Source organism: Anas platyrhynchos, chromosome 1 (genome assembly GCF_047663525.1).
Source record: "Anas platyrhynchos isolate ZD024472 breed Pekin duck chromosome 1, IASCAAS_PekinDuck_T2T, whole genome shotgun sequence".
Lineage (NCBI taxonomy): Eukaryota > Metazoa > Chordata > Aves > Anseriformes > Anatidae > Anas > Anas platyrhynchos.
Window position 1 is genome coordinate 47,227,223 of NC_092587.1, and position 26,187 is coordinate 47,253,409.

The 26,187-nt window shown below is 38.4% G+C and overlaps 1 protein-coding gene across 14 annotated transcripts; it reads left to right on the forward strand.

Annotated features, from left to right (window-relative positions):
* CEP83 (centrosomal protein 83) lies at window positions 1–25,746 on the forward strand. Of its 14 annotated transcripts, none has more exons than XM_027452060.3 (17): window positions 26–152; window positions 1,305–1,350; window positions 4,638–4,900; window positions 5,245–5,395; window positions 6,161–6,253; window positions 6,554–6,685; window positions 10,629–10,880; window positions 12,035–12,166; window positions 15,318–15,432; window positions 16,828–16,972; window positions 17,110–17,259; window positions 17,922–17,997; window positions 19,161–19,318; window positions 22,068–22,197; window positions 23,063–23,166; window positions 23,918–24,098; window positions 24,825–25,746. In XM_027452060.3, the coding sequence occupies exons 3-17, from the start codon at window positions 4,755–4,757 to the stop codon at window positions 25,008–25,010; spliced, it is 2,151 nt and encodes a 716-aa protein (XP_027307861.2). In that variant the 5' UTR covers window positions 26–152; window positions 1,305–1,350; window positions 4,638–4,754; the 3' UTR covers window positions 25,011–25,746. The 14 variants fall into 14 exon arrangements, with proteins under 14 accessions (XP_027307896.2, XP_027307866.2, XP_027307904.2 ...); XM_027452079.3 differs by having other exon boundaries at window positions 4,743–4,900; XM_027452087.3 differs by having other exon boundaries at window positions 45–170; window positions 4,743–4,900.
* The last annotated feature ends 441 nt before the right edge of the window (window positions 25,747–26,187 follow it).

Genomic DNA, 26,187 nt, shown 5'->3' on the forward strand with positions numbered 1-26,187 from the left:
GCGCGGCCGTTCCCCGGGCGACACCGCCCGTCCCGCCCCGCGCGCTGCTCCCAGGCCGCCCCGCGCCCCTCGGGCCGGCGGCGCCATTTTTAAACGGCTCCCGGCCGGGGGCCGCTGGGTGTAGGGGGAGCCCCGCGAGGGCGGCGGGGAAGGTAACGGAAACAGTAACGGTAACGCAACGGCCACGCAACGGCTGCGGGCTCCGCGCTCCGCGCTCCGCTTTCTCACACGGGCTTTGCCTGCATGGGCACAGCAGGGTGGGTGCTGCCGCGTTTGCCTGCAGGGGCCGCGTAGGGCACGCAGGCTGAGGTGAGGAGTGAGCCCTGCCTGGACGCCGCCGGTTTGCAGTCAGTGTGCAGAGTCCTGTCAGCAGCAGGGGAAGTGTTGTGGGCTGTGCAGATGTGTGCGGCAGGCTGCGGGCTGTTGCATCTCTAACCCCAGCTGCAATGTTGAATGAGGTTTTAGTGAGAAGTTTCTTGTTTGTATCTGAAGGTCTCTTGTCACAGGAAAACAAACAAACAAACCCTACCTGGTGTATGCAGACAAATTGCTCTGGACTGCAGCTAAGAGACTTACCAAATATAACTCCTGTGACAAATTTTAGTTTGATCAGTGGCTTGTGCTAGCAGCTTGGCTTACTAGTGTATGCTTTTAAAGCAAAACCTTTAATCCTGGGTTAGCTTATAACCCTGTTTGTTTTCTTTATCTAACAAAAATAACCCTATTTCTAGTATAAGACAGAAATGGCAAGAGTAACCCCATGTGCTATGCATGAAGGTGGCACTGCGAAATCCCGTGTCACAGGGTGGGTTGGGTTGGGAGGGACCCTGAAGGATCACCCAGCTCCAACCCCCTGCCAGGGGCAGGGGCACCCCCCTCCCCCAGACCAGGTATACTCTGACATGCCTGGCAGTTGGCACGTGTACTTTAAACAGCGTAGTGAGAGAAGTGACAGTTGAAATGAGACTGATGTCTTTCGTAAGTTATAAATCATAGAGGTGTTCTCCTATTTCTGCACTTAGGCATGCAGAAGCATTAAGTGTTTATTTTCACTGGATTCTCAACAGTGATGTCTGAGCAGTTACCCAGATCATAGAGATTCCTATAATAAAGGTTTTCACCTTTTGCTGATTTTTTTCCCCAGTTTATTTTGTTTTTTATTATTATTATTTATTTTATTTCTTATTTCTTAAATGTGGTTACTTTGGCTATTGCAAAATGTAAAATGTAAACTGTTAGAGCAGTATACAATCTAACTTCTCAAATGATAGATAACTTTGCTTTTTTTTTTTTTATTTGCTCAGTGTTCATGGGAAGTGTGACCTCGGGTGTGTTGCATAGTCATTTAAGGTAGGGCTAATTTAACCTAACTTTGTTGAAAAGCCGAGTGTCTAGCCCAAGGCTGTGACCGCATGAAGGTCTGAACTCCTGATGTGACAGTTCTCTGCTCCTGAAAGGAGAGAGGCGTGCTCCTCCTTCCGCCACCTTATTTGTCTCCTTGTTTCTTTGTGCAAGCCAGTACCAGCTGCCTACTTTCACTGATTCTGTGGCTTCTTGGGTTTTTCCTTATGCTGGAATGACTCACTGGCCTCACCAGAAAAAGAAACTATTGAGTGTTTTCTGCTCGTTTAACTATTGGCTTCTTGAGTTAAAGCAGTTCATAGAAGGGTCTGATGAATGGCAGTTCCAGGAATAAGGATGAAGGAGGGAGGAAGGCAACCTCTCATTCCTGGTGACAGGGAGCTGTCAAGTGGGTTACGGTTTCTTGTTAGCTCCTTATCTGCTCCGACTCCACAGACCCTTAAGCAGAGCAGTAGTGTCTGGAATCACTTGTGTGAGGCTCTGCTGCCTTTGAGTGTCTCACTTATTCTTCCAGACAAATAGCTTATTGTTCCACGAGATGTGGCAGCAGTCGTTGCAAAACTACATTCAGAGTATCATCTAATTTAACTGTTCAATGTTCAACCGTGGTAAATTTATGTGTTAGCATGGTCAGAGGACACAAAGAAGAGCCGTGAGTGAGTTGTCACCCAGGCTGGTGCGTGCTGGAGTCCTGGAGTTGGGCTATGCCAGGGAAGTGAGAAGGAGGCTGTGGTGGTCAGAAATTATGGTGACGTCTTCATGTTTTTCTCTAAATGCAAGTTTTCTCACAATTTTAAGTGCTTGTAGAAAACAAAATTTAAAATAATGTAGCTCAAAAATCTTGTGAAAGAAAAGTCCTTTCATGATGTGTAGATATAAAGGAGAGAGATGTGAAGTACGTATTTAAAAAGTGTTTCTTTGCGTGTGAAAATAGCTCTTTGGAGGAGAAAGGCAGAACAAAGGTGACTCTTGGAAATGTAGTCGAGTTACTTCACTTGACTGGATATTCTACCAAAAATATTAACCAATATCAATATATAGATATATGTATATTATGTAATTTCAGGTATTAAGTGTGCAAAACCTGGGCTTCAGGACTTTGTACCAATACCTTTCCTTGTGTACCTGCACAAAATGATGTTAAGATTGCATAGTATGGATTCGGGGCAGTTGATACAAGTTTGCAGCTTTGTAAATTTACCAAGTTTTATGTTATGTTATAGGTGGAGAATTAATTTTAGATATGCTGGGGTTTTAGTTTCTTTCAAGCATGTTTTATGGTTCTCTACCTTTTTTGAACAGGTGTACAAGGGAAGGAGTTTTAACTAGTGTTCCTGTAAAGTATTACTTAAAAAAAAAAAAAAAAAGTGTAGTCCTGCATAATCTTGAAGAATATTTTAGGTCTAATAATTGACTATGAGAAAGTGCCACTAGTACAGAAGAGATTCATGTTAGTAGGGTACTTACTCTATAGGGCCAAGACAATGGTGAGTGTTTGCAGCTCTGTGAGGACTTGTTTTGTTTTTGAGGGAAAAAAAAAAAAAGAAAGCTATTTTATTTAATTTTATTGTAAGAAAGTGTGTAGGCTAAATATCACAAGTTGCTGTCAATGATTTCAAGGAGGGAGGTCTTACAAAGTAATTGCATTTCTGGTACTGTAGATTCTATCACTGGGAATGTAAATCCTGAAGTTTGCCACTAGATGTCCCTGCAAGCCTAAATAGTTTTGCTTCCTTAACTACATATTGCTTAGGTTTTTGAATGTGTGAAACGGATTTGTAAGCCACATTTTTACCTCCTTCTGTCCTTTTTTCTTTTATGTGAGATCTTTAGGCAGATGCGCACACAACTGTGTTTTGCTTTATAATCTGTGGACTTTCTGATAGTAGCCAAAGCTGTGAGGAGAGGATGCATTTCCCACCTTCAGCAGCTTGGGGCTGAAATTACAAACAGTTGCATTTCCATTTTTTTCTTTTTTTTTTTTTGTTGATCATAATGTTGCTTCAGAAGCATCTCCTTCTCCTTATCCTCTCAGCAAATTTGAGTAAAGCAGGATAAAAGAAATGGCTATTGCCACCTTGCCTGTGCTGGTATTGGGACACTTTCCTCTCACCTTTTCCCCATCCTAGTAGTGGAGGAAGAAAATGGGCACTAAATGTGCCGTGCTTATTTATCTATATGGAAGATAATTTTCATCTCGCTTGTAGCTCAGGGTTTATAGAATTAAATAGTGAGTGCTTAAGGTAGGCCCATGAGAGATGTTAAGAGTGGAATACTAGAAAGCGTTACGTATTCAGCTGTGCTCGAGAAGGAGGCTAGCTAGTTGCAGTGATGCTGGAGATTTAACTTTTTTTTGCATACCACTGCAAATACAGAGTTTTTAGGCACCAGTCCAGTACTGCCGAAAGCCCAAAATGTCAGGGTAGCTGGTTTCAAAGCTTTATAACTTCCCTAAAATTCAGTTGCAGTCCTCCCTCCCCCAGATCCTTTAGAAGCACCAGCAATAACCAGTCTCAGGCAGTGCCTGGTTTCTAATATCGAGAAGAACCGATGGGGCGCATGTTATAATACTTCCTCATTTCTCAGCATCTGGCAATCTGCAGCTTTCTCACACCCATCCGAGATTGTCACATTTAGCAAAACTCTTGCTGGAAAGGTCACACGAAACCACCAGAAAAACTTCAAAAACTAGAAGTGACACGTATCACTGATACGTTTCAGAGGTGAGCTTTGGACAATCTGGAAGATACCAGCCTGTTAAGTCGTAACTCTTCCAGAAGTGGCCTGATAGGAGCTCACCAGTGAGCATCATCTCCTGTTTGGGGTGATGTGATGGTGTGTGGAACAGTGCATCATGTTAGGATAGTGCGACAGACTGTGATACAAACAGCTTTTACTACTTCGTATCTGATGTCTGTGACCCCTGCTTGAATCCTAGTTAACAGGGCATAATTAACATCATGGTTTGATTCTCAGTGTGCAGTGCAAGTAAAAATAACATTTTGTGTGGCCTGGTGGTTAAAGATGCTTGTTTTGTATTGGCTCAAATAATCTCCAGATTTAACTTTATTCTGTGTCTCTACGACAGCTAGACAGCTAGTACATCTCAGGGCAGGTAGAACGAGCAGAGAAGAGTGGCCCTTTCAGTAGGGGATTTCTAACGTGAGCTACAGCCAAGCTAGGATTCTTCTGTATTGAAAGCAAAAGTAGCACGTGAAGTCTTTGAAGTGTGAATGTACTTGATTGCTAACTACACGGGTTTGTATTTCTGTCAGGTGACCTGATCTCCTGGGATGTCAGCTGAAAAGGTGCACGGCGATGTAGATTTGTAATAAGTTCATTTTTTTTATTTTTTTGTCCTCTCAATACCCATCGTGAAGAGTCACCATAAAATGGATGCTTTGGGTAGTCTTCCTCCCATGGCTGGGAGTGGTGATGTGGCTAATTCACAAGAATTACAAAAACTTCTGATTGATGAAAAAATGCGATGTGAGCACCATAAAGCAAATTATCAAACTCTAAAGGCAGAACACATAAGGTACAGTATTTTAAACAGGTTTCTTCATTAGAGCTGTTAAAAGATGAAGCAAAATCTTAGGTAGAAGGGAGTTTGTGTGTGTTAGCTGTTTGTGTATTTAAGGACATATTTCAGTATTGTTCACTTCAGAAAAACACAATTCAAAATACCTTAAGATATTGTAGGTGAGGTTTCTGAAGTACATTATATGTTTGTAAATATGGGATAAGTTTTCAATATGTTACAGGATGAAGGTATTAACTTCTTAGTTTTAATTGATATTCTTATTTTTGCATCTGAAGATGAGGTTTCTGAGCTTAAATTTATTTTAGATTTACTCTCCAAATGAATATTTTAACTTACAGGTTACAGGAGGAATATACAAAATTACAAGATGAACTGAAGCGGTTGTTAGTTGAAAAGCAGACTGTACATGAAAAATTCCAGTTTCTCCTTGCTGAATATAGAGAGGAGTTGTTGGGTAAAACACAAGAGTTGGAAAGACTGAAGACGCAGGTGAGGCAATTTACTAGTAGAGTTTAATATGTATTTCAGTCCTGGAACAGGGCCATGTTTATGTTTCTGTAACAGGCATACATTTGTCTTGAATCTATTTCAGCTATCTTGAAACCGCCCCATCTGAGGAATGTTTCTTCCTTAGAGTGACTGACTATAGGATGAAATTGTTTTGTTTAATTAAATATTCTAAATTCTGCTAGGTACTACATTAATAGTAAGATCCTCAGTCTCTGTCCATGCATGTTCTGTTCCTGCTATGGGGAAAATCGTCTGCCCTGTTGGATAACTTAGATGCCTTTTAGCATAAGTGGTTACAGAAGTAGGTGTTTGTTTCTCTTCATGGTGGCAACTTTCTTCATCCTAAAAAGGAAACAAACAAAAAAAAACTACCAAAAACATTTAAGATCATTTGGATGACATTTTCTATAATTGCTTGTTTCCCTAAACTAATGCAGGACGTAGCTCTTAGGAAACAAACACAGCATCTAACAAAGGATCCCCAGACACTGATTGACATTTGTATTGCTTCTACCAGTGAATGCTGACATTTTAAATGTCAACATTATTATCTTCCCAGAATATTTTTAGATCATTAATATCACATTTCTTCTGTAGCTACCATTGAAAAATTCTTTAGAAAAACAGAAAATAAAACGGAATTCTTAAAGCCATGCTTGAAATACTTTATTCCTGGATATTTGGCCTGTCACAATGTAAATAAATGAATAAGACTGGTTATTTATGATACCTTTCTGTCTTAAGGTCCTAACTCCTCAGAAGTTAGAGCTGTTAAAAGCACAAATACAGCAGGAATTGGAATCTCCTATGACAGAACGTTATCGGAAACTAGAAAATGTAAGTATAGAGTATTTAGTAGTATTTTATTTCATTTAGAGTAGTGATGACCAGTTTGTAATTGTTTCTAAAAACCTTAGGAAATTAAAACTGAAGGGGGAGCAAAATAGGACTTCCCTTTGGCTGGCTGGTACTGTTTGCTACTGTTGCCTGAGGTAGTGGAGGTTGAAACCCTAGAAAAGGGAGAGGGAGGGATTCATGTCTACAAATGAAACTTTTGAAGTGACAGGAGCATTGCATGGATGTTTGAGAGAAATAAAACTGAAAACTTTGGACTGATTTATTTTTTGTCTCACTCAGGAAGTGGAAAAATACAGAACAGAATATAACAAACTTCGTTATGAACATACTTTTCTGAAGTCAGAATTTGAACATCAAAAGGAAGAACACGCACGTGTTTTAGAAGAGAAGAAAATAAAGTATGAGGCAGAGGTACATGGATTGTTATGTTAGTTTAAATTGTATCTGATGACAAAACCACTTGAGGGGTTATCAGTTTGACATCGTTTCATAATGTAATATTTGTTTCTGATCTTGTAATTCTCAAAACGCTTTAATGACTTAACCCTAAGGCTGTCTCTGTAGGTTTGTTTGGTGATGTGTTGCAATATCATTTGTGCTATTATAAGTTAGAGTAGACTTGCCTTCTGATAAGTAAAGCTACTGGCTGTCATTTAAATGCTTCTTTAAAATCATATTTTTGATAGAATTTGAGACATGAAATTAATAAGTTATGAGCAAGTGATAGAAACTTAAATTTTTAAATTGAGGAAGTCAGGCAAAAACACCAGGAGGCCTGCATGGTTGAACAAAGGAGCTTCTGGCCAAACTCAAGCAGAAAATGGGAGACCTGGTTACCCAGAGTATGGTGAAGGCTGAGGTACACGATGACTCTTTTGTCTCTGTTTTCACTGGCAAGAGCTCTAGGCACACAGCTTAAGTCCCAGAAGGCAAAGGAAGGAACTGGAAGAATGAAGAACCACTCACTGTAGGAGAAGCTCAGGTTTGGGACCATCTAAGGAACCTGAAGGTGCACAAGTCCATGGGACCTGATGAGATGAATCCCCAAGTCCTGAGGGAACTGGCGGATGAAGTTGCTAAGCCACTGTCCATCATATTTGAGAAGTTGTGGCAGTCTGAAGTTCCCACTGGCTGGGAGAGGGGAAACATAACCCCCATTTTTAAAAAGGGAAAAAGGAAGGAGGACCCAGGGAACAACAAGCCATTCAGTCTTACCTCTGTGCTTTGCAAGATCATGGAGCAGATCCTCCAGGAAACTATGTTAAGGCACATGGAAAAGAAGGAGGTGACTGGTGACAGCCAACACGGCTTCCCCAAGGGCAGATCATGCCTGACGGATTTGGTGGCCTTCTAAGATGGGGTTACAGCACTGGTGGATAGAGGAATAGCAACTGATGTCATCTACCTGGGCTTGCACCCTTCTACCTCACGCTCCTGAGACACCACCTGCGGTGCTGCATTCAGCTCTGGGCCCCCAGCACAAGGACGTGGAGCTGTTAGAATGAGTCCAGAGGAGGGCCACGAGGCTGATCAGAGGGCTGGAGCACCTCTCCTGTGGGGACAGGCTGAGGGAGTTGGGGTTGTTCAGCCTGGAGAAGAGAAGGCCCTGGGGAGACCTGACGGCGGCCTGCCAGTGTCTAAAGGGGGCCTGCAGGAAAGATGGGGAGGTGTCAGGGAGTGGAGTGATAGGACATGGAGTAACAGTTATAAACTAAAAGAGGGGAGATTTAGATTAGATCTAAGGAAGAAAGTCTTCCCATAGAGGGTAGTGAGGCCCTGGCACAGACTGCGCAGATAAGCTGTGGCTGCCCCATCCCTGGAGGTGCTCAAGGCCAGGCTGCATAGGGCTTTGGGTAGCCTGGGCTGGTGGGAGGTGTCCCTGATTATCTTTAAGGTCCTTTCCAACCCAAAGCATTCTATGATTATATCCATGGCAACTGATCATAAAAGAAGGAAAGAGAATATACTGTTGACAGGACAAGGATACAATTTGAAACTATGTGGGATCAGGACAGTGATTGTTGAAAGGATACTAAAAACTTTTTGGTATCTTTATTTCAGTTGTGTTAACTCTTGAATAAATAATCCATAACTTTTTTGTTTCAGAACTGAACTTTGAAAGGCGTAGCTAAATAAATTGCCAGTTTATGTGTTTTAAATATATGCAGCTGTGTAAATGAGTGTTGCATATGTGATTTGCATATTCATTTAAGTATTTGTCTGGGAGTATATCACAAGATGCTAGATTTGAATGTATTAGTCCCAACATGAGGTACAAATCAAGGGCAATCACTGCTTTCAAATCAGTCCAAATTCACAAATGTGGTGCATCAAAAACAGAACGCTTGTCCTTCACAGAGCTAACCCACCGTGCTGCTTTATAGCCTGCCTCTCTTGTGGGCTTGCTGGCTTTGTGCTAGTCCTGCTGCAAACCAGCATGCTTAGAGAACGTGGAATTACCTGGATGGAGCCCAGGGCACAATGTAATCTAGTTTCACTTATTTAGAATCCTTTTAACCTCCCCTGCCATTTAATGCAAGGGTACTACAGAAACATCCTAATTCCTAAATGCTGGCTTGAACATGTCATGCAGTAACTCTTTGATCTGTTCATAAAAGGGATTGTGTGGGTATATGCTGCAGAATTTGGCATTGTTCCATAGAAATCACTGATTAAATTCATAAAAACAGTGCAGAGTTGGGAAAGTGGTCTCCAAATATGGAGAGAACTCTTTTGCACCTTACTTTCTTACTCATTTGCCCCCAGTCTGCACAGAACATTCTGTCACTGTAACTTAGTTTGAAACTCTGGGATCTATATATTTATAGTGTTTGCTAGTTAGATTCTCAAGATTAGTTCATACCTATCACACTGCCTCGGGAACTTGCTTTGTTTTCTGTCTGACAGGGATGGTTCACATTGACTATCTTGAATTCTGGGCACAGTACACCAGGTGTGGTCTTAAAACTGCTGGAAGGATGCAGAAGATCACTTTTAGGGACCTGCTGGCTATTCTTTTCATAGAATCATTAAGGTTGGAAAAGACCTCCCAGATCATCTGGTCCAACCATCCCCCTACCACCAGTGTCACCCACTAAACCATGTCCCTAAGCACCACGTACAACCTTGAACACCCCCAGGGATGGTGATTTTGTTAGTCTCCAGGAATCAGTTGGTTGTCTTTGCTGCAGGGGTGCTCTGCTGCCTAATACTGCAACTGCCCACAAGGACACCCAGCTGCCTTCCTGTGGAGCTGCTTCCTAGGTAGCTGCCCCCAGCCTGTGCAGCTGCAGTGGGTTACTCCACCCCAGATGCGTTGCTGTGTACTTGCTCTTGTTGAACTTGAGGTTCCAGTCAGCACATTTCTTCAGTCAGAGGAGCAGTTCTTTCAAGCATATTGACCATTCCCCTGAGTTCAGTGTCACCCACAAGCTCGCTGAACGTGCACTCCTGTCATCCAGGTCATTGATAAGGACATCAATCAGTATGGGACCCTATACTGACCCCAGAAAGGTTCCATCAGTTACAGGTAGTCAGCTGAACTTTGCATCACTAATCACCACACCTTAAGCCATCCAGTTTTCCGCCCAATGCATCATGTGTTTATTCAGCCCATATCTCACCAATTTGGTGAGAGAGGGAAGATTATGGGAGATTGCATGAAAAGCCTTGCTAAAATCAATTTTTTACAAGATCTACTTTGCTCTCCTTTTCTGCAATGCCAGTCCTAGAAAGAAGTAAGCTGAGCAAGTTTTGACCTTGATAAACCCTGCTTCCCATTGTCTTGTCTTTCATGTGTTTAAAAATCAATGTTAAGAAGATTTGTTCCACAGCCTTCCCAGAGGCTGATGTGAAGTTGATTGTCCTATAGTTACCTGGGTCCTCCTTCTTGACCCTTTTGCCCTTGATGAAGGGTGTGCTATCTGCCTCTTCCCAGTCTTCCAGAGCCTACTTGGGTTGCCATGACCTCTCAAAGATGAGAATGGCCTTGCGATGATATGAGCAAGTTCATTCAAAGTGCTTGGGGGCATTCCAAGGACTAATGTGTTTCCAGTGCATTAAGGATCCCTAACTTTTTTTTCCTCTACTCTGAGTACTGCTTTACTTCCACAGATTGCTAGGTGGTTCACGGACATCTGAGGACAAGCCTTATCAGTGAAAATTAAAGCCAAAAAAGGTGCTGACTACTGGGACTGTTGATTGTCCTATTTTGAGAGAATACAAATGCAAATATAATTTCATAATTTTTAAATGTGCACTGCTGCACTTTCCTGAATTGTCAATCATTGTATTTGTTGCTGTCTGACACGTAATCAATATAAAGGCTGTTCTTTTTCCAATTAACAACGATCAGATTGCAAGGCTGGAGAAAGATAAAGAAGAACTCCATAATCAGCTGCTGAGTGTTGATCCCACGAGGGACAGTAAGCGTGTGGAGGTACTCTCCAGAGAAAAGGCACAATTGTATCAGAAATTAAAAGGCTTAGAGGCAGAAGTAGCAGAACTAAGAGCTGAAAGAGACAACTGTGGTGCACAAGCAGAAAGTGTTCAAAGAATACAAGTCCGACAGTTAGCTGAGATGCAGTCTCTGACAAGGTCTCTAGAGGTAAGATTATTATTGTTTTTTATTTTTTAATTTTGTCTCCTTGTAGAGAGGAGTGAGAATAACACTTAACCTAATAGAACTGTCACTGAGGTCACTGATAATTTTGCTATTGAATCCACAATTTGAATTTGTAAATTTCAGATTTAAAAATAAGGTGCAAGTACATTGCAGTCTTACTACCAATTTAGCTTCGGAAAGGTGGAGAGCTTACCTGAGAGATTTTAATTGATTTTCCGTCTAAACATTTTAGTAATACCATGTACGCAGCCAAAAAGGTGTTCAAGTCAGCACTTGTCATTTAGTTGGAGTTAGAAACTGGTGACAAGATGTTAATAATCTGCTACAGTAAATTTTCAACTTTTAAAAATTCCTTTTGTTTTTAATTTATCTACCTGTGTCTCTCTATTCTTCAACATATTACCATAATTATTTGGTTCTCAGCTTTTGCTTGCCCTTTGAAGAACCTTTGGTATTTCTGAACAGTTATATTTGATGGGATTCCTCTGCATTCCTCGTCTATGGTCTTCAGGTCTTGCTACCTGTCTAGGTAGTGAGTCTTTCTGTGTAGACTTCTTGGACAGCTGCAACATACAGATGCATGGTTCATTTTCCTTTTTACTTTATAAGTGCTATATGCACTTGTAACAAAATGCAGTGAATCTCTGTCAAGTACTCTGATTCCAACTTAAAAAGCGTCACGATATTCTTCATTTAGAAAACTTTAAAAGACCCTGCCAGAAATAGGAAATTTAGCTTGGAAAAAGTAAGGTGAAATCCTAGGTTATACTGCCTTTTTGATACTTTAGTAAATCTCATGGTCTTGAGCCTATAATACTTACACACTGGTGATACCGGTGTTTAGAGCCGAACAGGAATTTATGGGTAGGAATATGTGCTGCTTCCTAACTAAGCTCTGCCTTTTCAAGTAGGATTGACAGTGTGTGTGATTCTGTGCATGCAGTGTTAATAAAAGCTTTTGTTACTTCTGAGTAAAGTACAAAACCACGTGCTGTTGACCAGAAGTTAAATATTTTTAGGTATAATTATTATAAAAGGTCATTAATATCTTGAAGCCCAGATCAACGGAAACATGCAGGTGAGTAGCTAGAAACAGCCTTGCTCCAAAAATGTAACAAACACCTCCTTTATTCAAGGCAGAAAAGAAGTCAGCTGAACAACAGATTGATCGAGTTGAGAAAGAATTGCAGATGAGTCATGAACAAAACATTCTTTTAACTAGCAAACTTCACAAATCTGAAAGAGAAGTCAATTCCTTAACTGCTAAAGTAAGTGCTATTATGATATTCTAAATATACATTTTTCATATCATGTTTAAGTTTCTGTTCATATTTTACATTAAGAATAAAATGACAACATTTTTCTTCAGTGACTTAAAATAGGCTTGGAATTTTTTTTCCCCAATTTCACTTGGAAAATATAGAATGTGACTTCACAGGAAAAACTTGATCTCTAGGAACATCTCTAAAGATTGAGGTTACACTTTTTTAATTTTATATTCTAGGTCTTTTCTCTAAACATAACAGTGCTCAAAGAGGTGTCTTCAGGTTTTTAATACTCATGAAGATAGCCAGACTTCTTCGACTGCAAAAAAGAATTTCTAACCCATGAAAAGTTTTATTTATTTATTTATTTTTATATCCTGTGTAAAGTGCAACGGAGCTCTAAATAGATGCTATTTTCCTTTCTTTAAGTTGAGGTATGGCTTGTTGATTTAATTAATTAATTAATTAATTTTTAAGTATCCTTGGAGCAGGCTATGTTAGCTAGAGGCAGCAATCAGCATCAGAATCACTGCTGAGATCTAGGTTGTGCTAGAAGTGGGACAGTTGTGTAGCCCTCCCCTTGGGCTAATGTCAGCATAGCTTATACAGAAATGTTTCTGTACAGAGCTGCATTGTATCGTTTTAAGTAGATTATTGTTTTACAAAGTTTGAGTATCTTAGCTGTTGGATCAGCACCGTATCTAAGGGATTTTGTTTTGTTTCTATGCCTTTTCTCAACACCTTAGAGAAATTTTTAGAAAAATACTTAGGTGAAAAAAAAATCAAAAGACTTCTACTATAGGGAAAACCTGGAAGTGCTTAATAAGAAACTTGGCATCACTATTTAGTAATTCAGAATAATTAGATTGGTATTAGATGCCAGATTCAGAGTTTTATCTGGTTGCATCTACTCCTCAGCTACATAATGTACAAAAGACAGACCTTTATGTAATTTTGTATGTGGTTATTTGAATGAATAAGCAAAATTGAAGCACTAGTAAATTGTTTTACCTTCAAATGTTGCAGAATAGTTTTATTGCTTTATGTAAATCTGAGTCAGCACACTCATATTTCATTCCTAATGAAACAGGTACCTGGATAAATGTTAGCATTCTGTTATTTCTCATTCTGTCCTTTCTGCAGAAAATATTGGATGATCATTTTTAGCACATTTGTCAGTTCTTGCTAGCAAACTTAATGTCCTGTGTTTTCTCAGTCTACTAGAAAGGCTTTAGTTATTTCTGAACTAACTGTAAAGCCAGTAGTTTTGGTCTTGTATGTATAGTTGAATGCAGAACTATTTTAAGCTCTGTGTTGACTCAAAGCTATCCTATATTTCTAAATATTCTCTAAATTAACACTGACATGTGCATTGTATGGGTATGACAGACAACATTGGCATAATATTTCTCAAAAAAAAGATACCATATAGGAAAAAAAATCCTTCATTTTCTTCCATAGTTGTTCTTCAGCAACCTCGGATTTCATTTAAGACGTGTTTCAGAGTACACATTTATGAATGTGAAGTATTTCATTTTGATCCTTTGTCCTAAAAAGTTCAAATTTACCATAATAGGATCTGCTGGTATTTTAATGTCTTAAACTTGTCTAAATGAAAAATAAACTGGAGGAAGAAACTTCTTTGTTAAACATTTTAAAATCAGTAGCCTATCAGAATATCTAATCATCACCAGTCTTTTTGTATCAGCTGGTGTTCTCAGCTTTACAGCTCTGCGCACCTGCAGAAGTAGGAGAAAATTATGTTTCTTGAAGGGATGAAAGTAGGAAATAATTTCTATATACTAATGTCCCTGTCCCCCAAACACTTCTGTACCCACTCATACTCATTGCTGAACAATTGCATGCATTTGTGTTGTGAATCTGTGCCTTAAAAAAGCCACCTTAAATCTTTCCAAGTTGCCCTCAGATGTTCTCAACATCATATATAAGCAACCAAATCCACCATGTAGTTACTTAATAAGCTACTATGTCATTCTTAACCTTTTGCCACTTGCATGTGCTAGCAGGTTGTAATTATGTTTGTCACTGTGAATGGATTTTCAATATAAGTGCTTTCCTCTAGGTATTTAATTCTCATTGACCGTGTAATTACTGTGTATGAATGCCTAAACTATAAAAAAAAAAAAAGTTTTTGTGCAAGCAGTAATTGTCTTTGATTTGATATTCTTAAGACTGCTTTTATGAGGCTGTTTGATGTGCATGTCTTAGCTGCAGAGAAGTATTTGATTTAAAATGCACTTTAAATCTATGAAGACTTCGACTTTGAAAGTAATGTAGCACTCCAGGAGGTCAAGGGTGATTAAGGGATAAGTGGTTATCAAATTGAAATGACTTAGGGGAAGCAATGGATACCCTGGTTTTGCATATCCCTGCTTTGTTTTACTCCAGGGAGATTACATTTAACTTTATTTTAGTTTGACTCAGAGATTTTCAGTCGGAAGTGAGGTATGAGCAAACTGACATGCTAATGCCTGAGTTAGTGAGGCATCCGGGTCTTATGCAATATTGGTTCAGTGTCATAGCAAGAGAGTTCAAATGAGTAGTCTTCTCAAAAATATGCCAGTGATCACAGGCTAGCTTGGAGAATGTCTAGTATTTGCTCAGAAACTGAGTTTTTGTAGGCAATCCTGCACGTTTCTGTGCAAATCTTTGTAGAGAGTATCTTCTAGACTTGTAATAACTTGTAATGAACTGGCTTGTAACAACTGGCTGGTTAAAGATGAAATACGTGCCCGTAGTCAGAAAGCTTGTTTCCCGGAATGGATAGTATATTTGGGCACTTTAATGTCTTCGTCAGGGAATATGCAAACCTTGTGTTTCAAGATAACTGATAATACATCCATTAGCCTGTAATAATACCAATCATCATTTGGGGAACCAGATCATGTCAATAGATGTAGTGCTGCAGTATCCATATAAGCACCATTTAAAAATTATCTGCAAGGCTGGATATTCTAGAATGGCTTTCAGAAAAGCAGTAGATGGAAAAATATTTACAAAGGTGTATTTAGAATAAGCGTAATTACCCTTATTTCACAGATTTTCTTGTTAGCAAAGTATCGCCTGACAAACTTTGAGCTGCAAATACATACGTATTTATTTTCAGTGGATTTTTTATTTTTCTAATTCTTAGGTAGAGGAACTTAAACATTCACACAAATTAGAAGTAACAAATGTCAAACTGGAGGCAGCAAGAACAAAAAGCGAAGCAGAAAGAGAGAGAAACAAGATTCAAAGTGAAATGGATGGTAAAATGTGCAATTAATTTCTAGTGGTTTCTTTTATAACTTTCAGTTAGAATACTTCAATTATTTTTCCTCTAAACATTCCCTGGCAATCTTTACCTTCTGCTTCTGGTCTAAGTGATAGATCAAAAAATGAATTTTGTTATCTGAACTGTGTCCTATCACTTGATCTGTCACACAGGTTTTGAAGGACAGTTACAGAACAACTTGCATTTATGTAAATTAATGGATTTGTGATACAAATTGCACGTAATCTGTTTCAAATCATGTCCCTTCTAGGGCATTTTTTTTCTCTATTGTCTAATTCTACAGCCTTTTGCACTCTGCTTGAAACCTTAATGTATTATAGGCTTCAGTGTTTTGTTTTCTGCTTCTGAATCCATGGAATGGAAAAAAAATGGGTTAGGCTGTCATGTGAAACAAAATCTAATTTCTAGTTTGTTCTTTAAATAAAATAGGCAATGGTCTAAGCTACCTAATATATCTGAGCCTGTAGGCAATGTGTAATAGTCTTCTGTAGTGAGAAGAACAAAGCTTTCTAGTACCAGTTGCTGCTAATTTAAATCACTCTACAGCTTTTAAGTGGACTGTCCTCCCTGATTTACCATAATCTCAAAATGGTACCTTCTTCTTCCTGGAACAGTTATTTCTGTTGGTTTGTTTTACTGTTAAGTATCCCAAGAGCAACTAGGTGCTGATTTCTGTATCAACAATGCACTTATTGCAAACTAAAAATGTTGGACCCTATGAAATGTGAAGTACAGACAAGATTAGAGCCAACCTGAAGCTGCCTGTGGAATCTGACTTGTATCACCGAATTAGCTAAATAACCAGGAGTTATTGTTATAACTTGTCTACCTATTTGCCTGTGGAACACAGCTGCCTTTTACCATGTGCATCCATTGTTCCTTTGTGTGGAGTCACAATTGTAGAAGTGAAGAATTTGGTAATATGACTGGGTTAAAATGGGAGATTTGCTGTAGCTGGGTTATTAATTTCAAAGGTAACCTGCTACTGGTTTCTGTAAATGTAATGTCCTCTGTGAAAATAACACATCTTGCTTGACCTTTTCTTAGCTATTGTGGGACTCTTTTTTAGCCATACACAACTGTGTACTAGAAATAACTTTCAAATTTAAATCTATAATACCACCTATTACATTTGTATAAGGATTCCAGTGCAATGGTCACTCTTCAAAAGTTTTCTGAAATGTTGCTGTTACACGAATGGTCTTCTCTCTTTTATCTGTCATTTAATTTCCTTCATTCATTTACATTCAATTTTGTGAATTCTGATGTTTAGTTCCCTTTTTGCAATTTATAGTTATGCTATTAATGGATTTCATCAAGTTGATATCAATAATGACATTTTAACTTTTTTTTTTAATGTGTACTGTAGGATTGCTGTCAGACAACGAAATTCTTAAGGCAGCTGTTGAGCGTCATAAAGTGCTTTTAGTAGAAAAGGATCGAGAGCTAATTCGTAAAGTGCAAGCTGCTAAAGAGGAAGTTTTTGAAAAAATTGCAGCCTTACAAGATGAAAAGTATGTTTGTTGATTTATTGCTCAACTTCTAAAAGGGCTGGGAAGAATGTTTTGAGTAACTTATTTAAATGTCATTCCTAGTAATAAACTCTTGGCACTTTGTCATGTTCTTCGGTAAATATTGTTTAATATCTCAGGTTAGAACTTGAGAACAGATTAGCTGATCTAGAGAAGATGAAACTGGAACAAGATACTTGGAGACAAACTGAAAAGGATCAGTATGAAGAGAAGCTACGTGTTGTACAGCTGGCAGAAGAATCTAGCAAAAAGGAACTTCAGCGTCTGCGGTAGTGGTTTTTCTAACCTTAAAACAAATTTCTCATTTTTTTCCATAATTTCTTTACAGTAGTCAGTATAAAAGTTAACTATTTACAGGTGCATAATTGTTCATTATGGTAAATAAAACAAATGACCATGTGCAGTGTGTAAAAAGATGACAGTAGAAAAAATATGCTGTTTGTAAAGAGTTAACATTTTTCATCCAAACCTTAACAAAAATTACAATTTTAATGAACATTTTAAAGAAGTAAATTTGCATTACCTTTGTTAAAACTTGGTCCGTGTTGGCTGCTCAGAAAAACACAGTGTTAAAATGAACTGTCTTTCTTTCCACAATAGCACCATATCATCAACTGGCAAACTGGAATCCTAATATGATATCTTTCTGAGATGGTTATTAGAATTCTCATTGAAGTTGGTTTGCTACAGTATTTATATGAAGATCAGTATGAGGAAACGAATAAAAGTCATACTACAAAAAACAAACAAATAACCTATTTCTTAATCCTATATGAAGCCTAATAATCAATAAAAATAGATTTTTAATCACTTAATTTGAAAGGCTGCTAAATATTTATACCATATATTTTGTTGGCAGGCTGATTTTTACTGACTTCTAACATCAATATTTTAATTAGATTAAAATAATTGTATTTTATACAATTTTTAGATTAAAAATTCAACAGCAAGCTATGCAGGCAGAGGAGCTAGAAGAGAAGAAACGTGAAAGTGGCGATCTAAAACAGGTAAGAGTTTATTGCATTGTAATATTTTATAGAGAAATACAGTCTTTCCTGCAGTGATCATGTCCAGCATTTGAAGATCAAATTGAATTTTTAAGGCTTTTTTTCCCCCAAGGGACAAAATGTATTCAACAGATATATATATATATATATATATATATATATATATATATTTTTTTTTTTTAAAAAAAAAAGGTGTACAGGAATCAGTCATGCTTTTGTGGACCTTCATAAATGGATTACAGCTTTTCGCTCCATGCAGTTTTTAGGTATCAAGGATTTCAAAGCTGAATGTTTATGGACTGGTATATTGAAAACGGTTATGCACTATTTAACTGGAGATTCAGTTTCCATGGAAACTTATAAATTGTTTCTAGGTAGTGCTCTGCATTTATACTGCATCTCTCATCTGAGGTTCTTCAAGTGCTTAACAGATGTTTGATAAATGAATAAACTGGTGTAAAGTGGTATATTTCTATCACAAAGTGAATTGATGGCAGTGTTGGAAATAAAACCTAATTCTTTTAACTCCTGCTCACCCATACTGTTACCTAGTAGGTAACAATATGGGTGTGGATTGAAGTCATCTGGAACCTGCATGCACCTGAAGGTCAATGCAATATTTTCTTTTCCACTCTAGAAACTGGGGTATCTGTGGGTGGGGAGAGGAAAAGAAAAGGGGAACAATCGGCCTTTCTGTGTGCTGACTGCAGAGATTGGACTTCTCAGACTCTGTAATGACTTGCTTTTGTGAACTGGTTGGTACAGCCATTGAGGGCTGTAACGCGGTTGGAGTCAGCATTGTGTGTTAGGAGAGAGAAGAGTCTGGGTAGCTCCAAAGCTAGGCTGATCAGTGTGGCGTGGTGCTCTAGTTCTCTAAGTGCTCTAAGTTGTAAAAGATTCTCTGAGTTCTAGGAAAAGACTGAGGATTCCTCTCTTCCTTTCTCTTTCTCATTTCAACCACAATTGAAGATTTCTTCCTTGTCTAATAGTAATTTATTGTAAAACTTCTGGAGAAGCTGTTAAGTAAGGAGAAAGGGAACAAATGAGATAGATTTATGTAAGTTAATGCAGCCAGTTGGTGTCTGCATTTTGTTCTCAGTATCTCAAAATTAATTGTTAGTTATTTGCATATCTTCTCAAATGGAAAAATTTCATTTTTATAGCAAATTCAAGACATGCAACTCCAAGTTGCTTCACTTTCTCAGTCAGAAAATGATTTGCTGGATTCTAATCAGAAGCTGAAGGAAACAATAGAAAGACTGAGACAAGAATGTCAAAACGCCAGGACTCAGGCAGAAAAAGCTCAACTGGAAACAGAGAAGTAAATTTTTTTTCTTCATTTTTGGTTTTACTTTTCATATTGCCTGTATTGCTTTCACATGGATTACTTAGAACGGATTGTGGATTCCGAATAAAGTCTGAAATTAAATGTGAACAGGAAATACTAGACAACTGCATATTTTTTTAAAGCCATAGCTTCTGTTATCTGTTATGCAGTATGTATACAAGCTTTGCTTGTGATAACTTCAAAAATAGGAGTTTGTTTCTATTCATGTCTGTTACAATTTACTATTGACTAATGAAATACACAATTTAATAGAAATAGGATCACATTTTATAAGGAGTGAATGTCAAACTTACTACGTAAGAGTAGATCCAGAATTTTGTATGCGGTGTTTTAAGAGTGTTAAGAGTGTTTAAGCATGAAGAGTGAAAAAAAAAAGTGGTTGTGTGTTACATTATGCTTTGATAAGATTTCAGGGACCCAGTCTATATGTGTGTATATACGTTTTTTCCCTTTCACCACATACTTTTAGCTGATATGAGGCAAAAAAATAGCCTCTTGGGTGTCTACTAGTTGCTCCCATCAAAACGAAAAATAATCACTTTAGTACACATGTGTGACCACATACAATCAAAACATGCTAAAAATTGCTAAAGGAAACCAAATCTTGTCCAGAGGCAGTCCAGTAATGAATGTTTTCCTGGAATTTAAAGATTAATTTGTCAGTCGGTATGAAAGAGCTGTTCAGTATTTCCTAGCCTAGTAACCAAATAGATGTGTAACTTGTAATGGATTATTGTGCTGTGGGTGTTAAAGAGAGTCAGTGTTCCAGATCAAATAGAAAACTTCTAAGAGGTGCCACGTGGTATACATATATATATATGTATGTATGTATATACTAAATCCTTCTTTGCTATGGGTTGCTAATGCAATTGCACTATTGTCGCTGATTCAAGTATTGCTTTTCAGTTTCACATTTGAAGAGATTATTGCATTAGCACCACAGAGTGCTGTGTTTTAATGCCATCAATGCAGGTGTCAGTAGCATGTTAAATACTTTGGATGTTTACTTCAGGAAAGAGTATCCATATTTTGAGTGAGATCATCACTCATTTACACATTTATGGGATGTAGATCTTTTATCAGTCAGGAGTCAGTTTTCCTGGGAAGGCAGTGACAGGAGCTTGGCAGTCCTCCGAGGTGATTTTATAAATCTGTAGGTAATGTGAGATGCACCAAGTCCAATACTGCAGAAATTAAGAAGCTTTGCAGCCTACATGCAAGTCCTCCCAGTCTGCCCTCCTCTTACCCTGGGAGCCTTGGTACATTTCCATTTCTCTTCTGACTCTGTGGGTGATGCAACTTCCTTCCTTGGTTCAATAATTCTTTCGAGCTTGAACTCCAAGGGTAAAGTTGCATCAAAACAACTTAGCTTAAAGAGGAAGTGAAGTAAGGACCAAAAGATAAGAAGGCCTGAGATACACAGTTTCGGATAAGTTAAAATAATGCTAGTTGGGCCATGAGTAGGTAAAGCAGTTGGCTGGGTCTGGCTTAGGCTTGGAAATGAAAACGTGAAATGAGAAAAAGCCAAAGGCGAACTACTGAGACTGATAAAGATGAGCGATGAACTCAAGCAGGCACTTGTTTAGTGTTTCAGGAACAATATTAGTGGCATTTCTTTAAACAAAAACTCAGGGCCTTTTTAACCACTGTCTCAGCTGAAATTCTTTTAACGTTAAGCAGTGCTTTTTGGGAAAACTCTTGGGTTCCTGGGTAGTAATAATTACTTATAGTCAATAGGAAGATACAATCCCCACTGGATCTGCTAAAAGAACTATTATGGATATCAATAGGGCCAGGATCCTGGTTCTGGTTTGAGAGTGGATGACTCATAATAATTCCACTGTGGGGAAGGTAAAGGGTGTTTGGTGAGAAATGTATGGAGATTCATTCAGACTCCCTGCAGGGAACCTGCATCAGCCCAAGACCAGAGTGGTATGGATGCACTGATACCAATCCCTGGGCTGCATTTCTTAAAAACTGCTGCACAGAATCTCACCGTTTGATTTTTATATAACAGCACAGTCAAATAGACAGTTGTTTCTCTGCTTTGACCCACAGTGCAGATAACCACAACAAACAAGACGAGAAGCTAGCTCCTTTCCTTTGCACTGCTAGAGAGCACAGCCTCATTTTAACATCTTTTAACCATGCAAAAATCTAAACAAATTACAGATTTGGGTGTCAGTGTGGGTTCAGCTGGATGTTGTCTAGGAACCGTATCTGTGGGAGCTTCCTGTTATATTGGTGTTCTGGTTGGGAGCACACAACAGTCAAGTCTGTACTTCTCTGTTACAGAGGAGTAGAGCACAGAGGGCAGCAAGCTACTCCCTTAACATCTCACCTCCCAAACACAGAAGGCAGTTGTCAGCCCTTCTGACAACTGACACTTGGCATAATTGTCTAACGTTGTGCTCCAGTGTGAGTATTTGATTTGAATTTAGAAATGTTCTCTGGACAGTTGGGCAACATGCCAACCAACAAGCAGCCTACAATTACTGGAATTAGTTTTCAGAATTTGCCTTGTGGTTGAACAAAACCTAGGATTACGTTAAGGCACAGGTTGAAATTTGGTGAATCTTGGACACAAATTTAAATGATAAGCTTCAGTATATAAACGTACGAGTTGTGAAAAGAAGCATTTATTTTAAGAGCCTTAAGGCCATAATCTAAAACACTGCTTTGTCTATATAACATTTTACTCTTTTTACCTGATTTTTCTAAGGACTTTAGAATACAGACGTATTGAATGGCTGGAGGAGAAGCACATGCTTACTCAGCGCATCACAGAGAAAGAGGAGAAATACAATGAAGCGAAGAACAAGCTATGTCGGGCTGCTGTTGCTCAGAAAAAGGCATGTTGGCTCTTCCTTTATGAATGATCATGTTTATGAAAAGATCAGTGTTGCTTTGGCCAGCTAGAATTGTTTTAATATTACAAGTCTATTTGCAATCTACTGTGTATAATTATAAAGTACATCAGGTTCTTCAGGATTAGCAAAGAAACATGTCGAAGTGATATGCAAAGGAATATTATGGCTGGCAACTTTGTTTTAGTGCCATCAAAGACTTTGTAAGGTTTTCCTGTGTGTATTTAAATGTAATTTTTGTGTGTTATTTTAAGTCCTTGATTAGTAAGGATGTTGTTTCAGGTATCAGATAGATGCTGTTCTCCTTTTCCTTGCTTATGTGTGACCCATCTGTTCTGTGTTGCGGTGTGGTACTCTTCATATTCTAAGCTAGCTTTTTATGTAATAGCTTGAAAGGAAAAAAATGATTGTTTATAAAAACTCAAGATTAGTTGGCAATTTTATACGTTGTTCGTATACTGATTGTGAAACTTACAGAAAGTTTCTAAGCTCGTTAGAAGTTGAGGTCAATATGAGCAAAAAAAAGTCACAGAATAAAGTGTACAGGTTTTTGTCACGTTTATACATGGCCATGTAAGGAATGATTCTTGTAATTGCACAGCCAGTGAGTGTTAATACAGGCAGTCATCGACCAACGGGTGACTTACTGTGCCTTTTTCAGTCATAGCTCTGGGTTATTTCCCGTCTCTTTTGTTTTCTATCCTGGGGATTCAGAACCTCCTAAGAGCATAGAAAGGGAAATTCCTAAAAACTGTCACAACATTAAACCATGTGCAGTCTGGGTTTAATTCTTACAGAAGCTCATATACCAAGGCGTTACTTAGCTTTGTTTGAAATGTCTGCTTGGCAGAGAAAGACGCTCAATGATAATAAACAAAGGAGAATGCAAGAGAAACTACAACTTCTGGAAGCCAAGATAGAAGAACTGGAAAAAGAAAATCATGTGTTAAATAGGTAATAAACATTCATTTTTCTTACCTTGAAAAATTATGTATGGCTCAAATCTGACTTAGAAATATGAAGTACTTATGCCACTTAGTTTACTAACTGGAGCCAGTCTAATGGCATTTTCAGTACTAGAGTTCTTTGGATGGAATCTGTCTGTGATAGTTGTGTTTGTGGACAGCTAAGAGTTTATAAGACAACTGTAGGGCTGGCTCAGGTAGAAATGGAGGGAAAATATCTGAAAAGTATAGATGCTGTTGCAGGAATCCCTTCAAAAAAAGGATTTATGTTTAAAAAAAGAAAAAAAGGAAAAGGTGTGAGCGAAGCAGTGTTGGAGTTGAAAGCACAGTATGTGAAAATAAATGGAAGACCGGAAAGAAAAAAAGACTTCAGAATGGCAAGGGAAACAGACTTAACATCCTCTTTGAAAGAAAAGCTCCTTTTCTTTTTTTGCTCATTGAGCAAGCATGGAGGGCATGGTTCAAATAATTAATGCAACGTGGTTCACTCCTGTGAATGCTATTAAAAGCTTAATTTATTCCATGTAAATTCTAGTCTGTAATGCAGCGGGTAGGTTGGCGTGTGCAGGGACTCTGAGGTGTTTAGGCTGAAGAATATACACAGATCTTCCACCTTCAGGATCTTCTGGTACATAGCTTGCCTTCACAGAGACAGTGAACAGCAGAGTGCTCATGGAGAGGTGTGCTTCTGTGTTGTGATAATTAAGGTTGCGAGCAATAAGACTTCTCTTATTCTGCAGGCAGAATGTGTCCTATGAAGAATATGTGCGCCTCCAGAAGAGACTGAAGGAATTACAACGTAGACACAATGAGTTCCGGAGCTTAATTTTGAATCCTAACATACCATCACTCGGTCCAGCTGGTGTAATGTCATCATCTGCCCTGCCTCCTGGGCCTGAAGTGTCCTTCCCCCTCCTTCAGGTGGTGATGTATTACCATGTATACGTGAGAAAATAGTATGACAAAAGAGGGGTATTAGAACAGTCCTTCACTGAAGACCTTAGTCTTAAGGAAGGAAGGAGCTTTAGCTATTTGAAAAGAGGAAAACTCTTTGGAATGCATCTTTTGGTGTTCCCTTCCTCTGAATAGGAAGGAATTCTTCAAAGACAAAGGATACATTACAGAATGCCACAAACAGGCAATTTTAACCCTGCTCTCTGTAGTTTCTCCTTCTCCTGAGAGGCTTTAAGTGGCGCCTTTTGGACAAGAAATCCCATTCTATTTGTATCAAACCATCCTTTCATAATTAAGCACTGATATTGCTGCTCTTGATTTCTTGTGTGCTTAAAAGCATTTTATTTACCCCGGTGAGCTTCTGAGGGTGGAAAAATCTCTCTAATTGAGGCTGGCCAGGCCGACTTTACTGATTCTTGGTAAGTGACGTAAGGCCTCAGCTTAGTGTGCATCTTCATACGAGAGAAGGAATGCCTGCGCTCATTTCTCGTTGTGGTTATTTGTCTTGAATGTCAGAATGATATCCACTAAAATTTGGGATGGTGGTGGAATCTAATGAGTAAAAACATTCTGCTCTTCACAGTTTTTATTTTAAAACCATTAATAGTGATAATAATAATAAAGAAATTATTGCTCATTTTGGTCGCCTGTAGGTGTGCAAAATGTAATACAGCAACTTTTATTGGTTTTAAGGAGGAACAGCATCAAAGAGAGCTTTCCCTGCTTCGCAAGCGTCTAGAAGAACTAGAAACCACACAGAGAAAACAGCTGCAAGAGCTTGGACCATCTAGAGAGCGAGTAGCAGTAGGAGCATACAGGGACTTAGCCAGAAACAAGACAGCCGAGGAAGGTGGTGCACAAAGTGAGGACTCCAAATAAAGCCTGTGAATTCTACGTAGTGTTAGTTTTCAGTAGCTTATCGTTTGTACATGCTTTTGGTATTCTGCCAAACCATGATTGTATGTGCCTGAATTGCGTAAAAAATACTCTGCATAGTTTTGTATTTATTTTTGACAGACTGTTTAAATTATCAAGAATGTTGTTTTCTAAACAAAATCATTGTAAGAGTAATGGCATTTTTAAAATATCTTTATAAATGGTGTAAAAATATTTGGAAGTCAAAAAACAAAATAATCTTGTTGCACAAAATTTTAAAAAATATTTTAGCAAGCGTTGTGTGGTGCTGAAATTTTTACATTTAAAAAACAAATTGAGATTCAATTTTCTGGAAAAATCCTAAAATAATGTAGTTGATAATATCCTCTTCCTCCTTTGATGCAGAAGTTATTGTATTGGTGTGGAATTTTGCTGGGTTGATATTTGGATTGTAAACCAGTTGCTCTAATCTACATTTGGAATGTTATTTTGAAGTTCCCAAGCACATAGACAGGATGAAATGAATTGAAAAAGCGATGAAAACTTTTTTTTGCTAGTCTTGTCAATGTGCCTCTTGTATTTTTATAATGGGCAGAAGCAATAATTTTTTTTTTTTTGAAATAATGTAGTAGAGTTGAAGTATAACAAATTGCCTTCACATTATGAAAATAAGTTTGTATTTGTTGTTGGTACTGTAATTTGTTTACTCCACTACAATAAAATCTATTTATTCAAGGTTTATTTGCTTTATTTTTTTCCCTTCGTTACCACTTTAGTAACAGAAACCTGTAAAGGACCAATTAGTCTTTATGATTTGATAGTGAAAACTTTTGTGGGTGTAAAAATTGTATCTGCTGTTTTTATGAAGATTTGCAATGAAAATGTATTAGTGACATACGCAGTATGTTTTTAATATTGTTGTTAAATTGTAGTACTAGACACCTGAGGAACGAAATTGCATTTAGTGACATTGTCGTTAATATTGACTGAGCTTTGCTCTCCTGATGCAGCGTTTTTATTTTCCATGCCGTGTGTCAATGTAAGCGTGGTATTGCATTTTCCTGGGGAATTTGTTAAACCGTTCTGAGAAAAGCGCTGTATTAGCCTGTGACCACTAGAAGCCATGGAAGGTGCTTCTGTCTCCTGGAGGATTAACCTGGAAAAGGTAACGGTCTGTGCC